Genomic DNA, 6,000 nt, shown 5'->3' with positions numbered 1-6,000 from the left:
GGAGGGTTTTTTGGAAGGGACATCCTGCGTGACACTGCAGTGCCACTCCTAGATGGGCCCGGTGTTTGTGTCGGCCACTAGGGTCGCTTATCTTACTCACACAGCGACCTCGGTGCAAATTTTAGGACTAAAAATAATATTGTGAGGTGTGAGGTATTCAGAATAGACTGAAAATGAGTGTAAATTATGGTTTTTGAGGTTAATAATACTTTGGGATCAAAATGACCCCCAAATTCTATGATTTAAGCTGTTTTTTAGTGTTTTTGGAAAAAAACACCCGAATCCAAAACACACCCGAATCCGACAAAAATAATTCGGTGAGGTTTTGCCAAAACGCGTTCGAACCCAAAACACGGCCGCGGAACCGAACCCAAAACCAAAACCCGAAAAATTTCAGGCGCTCATCTCTAGTTTTAACCCGGGAAGTTTTGGCCTGTGTGAAAGGGGTATTACTGTATGCAGCTATTGTACCTCCCATGCATTCGCTATATGTCACCCTGTCTGTGAGCACCATTACACACTGTGTACACTACACACAGCAACTACGGATGGGGGCATCCCTACAGTACAGAACCTTCCTTATTCCTAAATGTACAGCACACTACAGTGAGCGGTACACAAGCCCGCACGACTGCTCAGCTCATAAGGAACACGTGATCTCTTTTTCTCACGCGCGCGCGCCTTCAGCCTGTCTGTGGCGAGCACGCGCGGCCTCGGTTTCGCTTCGCGAGCGCTCCTTCCTGCCGTGTCACCTGACTGACCACAGGCGCCACTTCCGGCAGTCGCGGGCCAGAACGGGACTCGTTCCGCCTGGGCCGTTGGTCGCTTAGTTCTCCTCCGCGAGATATGGCAGAGACGGTGGTGGACACGCGCCGGCTGCATAGTAAGCCGCAGAACCTGAACGACGCTTACGGGCCGCCCAGCAATTTCCTGGAGATCGAGGTGTGCAGCCCTCACACGGTGGGAGTGGGCCGGAACCGGTATACTACCTACGAGGTGCGTCTGAAGGTGAGTTTCCTCCAGAAACCTGGGGTGTGTAGAGTGCCCCTGCTGGGCGCCCCCATGGCTGGGGCTGTAATAATCTGTCAGAGCCAGGGGAGGCTGCATAGCGACTGCAGCATGTGTAGTACATAGATGTTCTGGCTGCTGATGTGTTTGGACTCATGTCTTGTCCCCCTGTGCCTGCTGGTTCTTACCCACTCGATGTGCGCAGTGTGTGTGTAGGCGGCAGCACTCAGTATGGCCCCTGCACGGACGCTCACAAGCAAAGCATTGCTGAGAAAAGCAAATGCAATAGGTGCTGACACATCAGCTGGAGCTGCTCTCCCTGTAGCATATACATTATAGCACAGTCATGTGAGAGAGCAGCACTGATATAGCTGTCATGTGCCAGGTATCAGTATAACTTTAGATGAGTATGTTAGAGTAAAAGTGTATCTTCATTTTCTCGATGTTCTCTGCTCCAAATTCTGATAGTACTCTATGGCTTCATATAAGTTTGTGTTCAAGAGCTGAATATTTTCTCCTTGTGAATTTTAATCCAGCTGTCCAGATATATTAGACCTTCATTTAAGTTCTTTTCTGCTCTGTGCTTCCACTCTTTAGCACAGGTAGAGGACATAGAATGAATGGGGACATTGAACTGTGTATACGGAGTGCATGGATGTGTCTTAATACAGGTGGGGAATGCACCTACAATTGGTAAAAATATTAGCGATTGATTCATAAAGCATGAGAAGAGTTGTTGCAATAGCATGGAAGCGCCACCTCATCTCGCGTGGCCAAATCTCTCTCCAGACTTGTAGGTTTTGGCATGCAGCCCTATGGCGTGTTGGGCGAGTCTAATAAAATATACCCCTAATGGGCCCTACACACTGGCAGATTTCACTGAACGATATGAACGTTCTTGTTCATATTATTCAGTGTGGAGGCAGCAACGGCGCACGGCCTTGCTCGTTCATCGTTGGTGCCCCGTCGCTTATGCATGCAGGCCAATATGGACAATCTCGTCCATATCAGCGTGCAGTGCTATGGAGCCGGGTGACCAGGGAGTGAAGAAAGTTCACCCCCCCCTGCTGTATCTGCCGTCGGTTACCTCGGCGGCACATCGCCATATGTGTAGGGCCCTTAACTTGTATCGACAAGTTTTTTTTTTTTTTTTTGTATCAAGTGATATATCGAGGTTTTAGAATATGAATATATAATATAAAATAATTAGACTAAACAGTTGCAGCAGTGATGAGGAGGTTGATTTATTCTGAAACATTTAAATCGCACAAAAACAAGATCTGGAGGCTTCTAGAAAGTGAGAAATCAGGGACACACCTAGATGGTAGTCACCTAGGACAGGCTTACCTTACAGGTTGCTCTTCCTCTCTGGGAGATTTATACTGCTGGTTATATCTTAACCCAATGGAAGGGGGAAAACTAACATGGTAAACAGATTACGCTAAAAGAAAATTAGTTCTAATTGTTGCACATTTCTTTTTCTTTTTTTCTCATTGCATATTGATAGTATCACTTGTTCACACTTAAGGTATCTATGTTTCTAAGGGCAATACTTCTGGAATCTACAGTTTCTTATAGGAGCATGGGGTAGATGTATGGCGGTGGGATCGGTATCTGCACACGTTATGTGCACGGATACTGCTTCTCCACCATGTATAACTGTGGTGATGTGTGCTCAATGACAGGGGTGCCCCTCTTTATCAGCACTGTTATCCAAAAGATAAGGTGCCGATATGATGGGCAGTATATAGGAATGGTCAGTTGCACTGATCGTTCCAACATCTGTAGCTATATTTTCTCTATCGTCCTAGTGGATGCTGGGGTTCCTGAAAGGACCATGGGGAATAGCGGCTCCGCAGGAGACAGGGCACAAAAAGTAAAGCTTTAGGATCAGGTGGTGTGCACTGGCTCCTCCCCCTATGACCCTCCTCCAAGCCTCAGTTAGATTTTTGTGCCCGGCCGAGAAGGGTGCAATCTAGGTGGCTCTCCTAAAGAGCTGCTTAGAAAAGTTTAGCTTAGGTTTTTTATTTTACAGTGAGTCCTGCTGGCAACAGGATCACTGCAACGAGGGACTTAGGGGAGAATAAGTGAACTCACCTGCGTGCAGGATGGATTGGCTTCTTTGGCTACTGGACATTAGCTCCAGAGGGACGATCACAGGTACAGCCTGGATGGTCACCGGAGCCTCGCCGCCGGCCCCCTTGCAGATGCTGAAACGAGAAGAGGTCCAGAATCGGCGGCAGAAGACTCCTCAGTCTTCTTAAGGTAGCGCACAGCACTGCAGCTGTGCGCCATTTTCCTCTCAGCACACTTCACACGGCAGTCACTGAGGGTGCAGGGCGCTGGGAGGGGGGCGCCCTGGGAGGCAAATGAAAACCTTTTTTGGCTAAAAATACCTCACATATAGCCTCCGGGGGCTATATGGAGATATTTAACCCCTGCCAGAATCCGTTAAGAGCGGGAGACGAGGCCGCCGAAAAAGGGGCGGGGCCTATCTCCTCAGCACACAGCGCCATTTTCCCTCACAGAAAGGCTGGAGGGAAGGCTCCCAGGCTCTCCCCTGCACTGCACTACAGAAACAGGGTTAAAACAGAGAGGGGGGGCACTAATTTGGCGTTAGAAATATATAAAAAAGATGCTATAAGGGAAAACACTTATATAAGGTTGTCCCTATATAATTATAGCGTTTTTGGTGTGTGCTGGCAAACTCTCCCTCTGTCTCTCCAAAGGGCTAGTGGGTCCTGTCCTCTATCAGAGCATTCCCTGTGTGTGTGCTGTGTGTCGGTACGTGTGTGTCGACGTGTATGAGGACGATGTTGGTGAGGAGGCGGAGCAATTGCCTGTAATGGTGATGTCACTCTCTAGGGAGTCGACACCGGAATGGATGGCTTATTTAGGGAATTACGTGATAATGTCAACACGCGCCAAGGTCGGTTGACGACATGAGACGGCCGACAAACAATTAGTACCGGTCCAGACGTCTCAAAAACACCGTCAGGGGTTTTAAAACGCCCGTTTACTTTAGTCGGTCGACACAGACACAGACAGGGACACTGAATCCAGTGTCGACGGTGAATAAACAAACGTATTCCTTATTAGGGCCACACGTTAAGGGCAATGAAGGAGGTGTTACATATTTCTGATACTACAAGTACCACAAAAGAGGGTATTATGTGGGATGTGAAAAAACTACCGTAGTTTTTCCTGAATCAGATAAATTAAATGAAGTGTGTGATGATGCGTGGGTTCCCCCCGATAGAAAATATGGGCGGTATACCCTTTCCCGCCAGAAGTTAGGGCGCGTTGGGAAACACCCCTTAGGGTGGATAAGGCGCTCACACGCTTATCAGAACAAGTGGCGGTACCGTCTATAGATAGGGCCGTCCTCAAGGAGCCAGCTGACAGGAGGCTGGAAAAATATCATAAAAAGTATATACACACATACTGGTGTTATACTGCGACCAGCGATCGCCTCAGCCTGGATGTGCAGAGCTGGGGTGGCTTGGTCGGATTCCCTGACTAAAAATATTGATACCCTTGACAGGGACAGTATTTTATTGACTATAGAGCATTTAAAGGATGTATTTCTATATATGCGAGATGCACAGAGGGATATTTGCACTCTGGCATCAAGAGTAAGTGCGATGTCCATATCTGCCAGAAGATGTTTATGGACACGACAGTGGTCAGGTGATGCAGATTCCAAACGGCACAAAGGTGTATTGCCGTATAAAGGAAGAGGAGTTATTTGGGGTCGGTCCATCGGACCTGGTGGCCACGGCAACTGCTGGAAAATCCACCGTTTTTACCCTAAGTCACATCTCTGCAGAAAAAGACACCGTCTTTTCAGCTTCAGTCCTTTCGTCCCTATAAGAGTCATATCTGCCCAGGGATAGAGGAAAGGGAAGAAGACTGCAGCAGGCAGCCCATTCCCAGGAACAGAAGCGTTCCACCGCTTCTGACAAGCTCTCAGCATGACGCTGAGACCGTACAGGACCCCTGGATCCTACAAGTAGTATCCCAGGGGTACAGTTTGGAATGTCGAGACGTTTCCCCTGCGCAGGCTCCTGAAGTCTGCTTTACCAAGGTCTCCCTCCGACAAGGAGGCAGTATGGGAAAAAATTCACGAGCTGTATTCCCAGCAGGTGATAATTAAATTACCCCTCCTACAACAAGAAAAGGGGTATTATTCCACACTATATTGTGGTACTGAAGCCAGAAGGCTAGGTGAGACCTATTCTAAATCTAAAAAAATTTGAACACTTACAAAGGTTCAAATCAAGATGGAGTCACTCAGAGCAGTGATAACGAACCGGGAAGAAGGGGACTATCTGGTGTCCCGAGACATCAGGGATGCTTACCTCCATGTCCCAAATTTGCTCTTATCACTAAGGGTACCTCAGGTACGTGGTACAGAACTGTCACTATCAGTTTCAGACGCTGCCGTTTGGATTGTCTACGGCACCCCGGGTCTTTACCAAGGTAATGGCCGAAATGATGGTTCTTCTTCGAAGAAAAGGCGTCTTAATTATCCCTTACTTGGACGATCTCCTGATAAGGGCAAAGTCCAGGGAACAGTTGGAGGTCGGAGTAGCACTATCTCGGATACTGTTACAACAGCAGGGGTGGATTCTAAATATTCCAAAATCGCAGCTGATCCCGACAACAAGTCTCCTGTGCTTAGGGATGATTCTGGACACAGTCCAGAAAAAGGTGTTTCTCCCGGAAGAGAAAGCCAGGGAGTTATCCAAGCTAGTCAGGAACCTCCTAAAATCAGTGCATCATTGCACAAGGGCCATGGTAAAAAAATGGTGACTTCCTTCGAAGCAATTCCAGTCGGCAGATTTCATGCAAGAACTTTTCAGTGGGATCTGCTGGACAAATGGTCCGGATCGCATCTTCAGATGCATCAGCGGATAACCCTATATCCAAGGACAAGGGTGTCTCTCCTGTGGTGGTTACAGAGTGCTCATCTTCTAGAGGGCCGCAGAT

At 48.1% G+C, this 6,000-nt stretch overlaps 1 protein-coding gene across 2 annotated transcripts in view; it reads left to right on the top strand.

Annotated features, from left to right (window-relative positions):
* Nucleotides 1-676: 676 nt before the first annotated feature.
* SNX3 (sorting nexin 3) overlaps nt 677-6,000 on the top strand; it is a 163,224-nt gene continuing 157,900 nt past the window's right edge. Inside the window, exon 1 of one of the 2 annotated variants that reach the window (XM_063917078.1) lies at nt 677-1,008. In XM_063917078.1, the coding sequence (XP_063773148.1) occupies nt 847-1,008 (162 nt within the window). In that variant the 5' untranslated portion in view covers nt 677-846. The remainder of the gene's footprint in view (nt 1,009-6,000) is intronic. The other variant, XM_063917079.1, reaches the window with a different exon arrangement.

Source organism: Pseudophryne corroboree, chromosome 4, assembly GCF_028390025.1.
Source record: "Pseudophryne corroboree isolate aPseCor3 chromosome 4, aPseCor3.hap2, whole genome shotgun sequence".
NCBI classification, from domain to species: domain Eukaryota; kingdom Metazoa; phylum Chordata; class Amphibia; order Anura; family Myobatrachidae; genus Pseudophryne; species Pseudophryne corroboree.
Note: the sequence above shows the minus strand (reverse complement) of the source record. Positions and strands in the feature narration are given on the sequence as shown.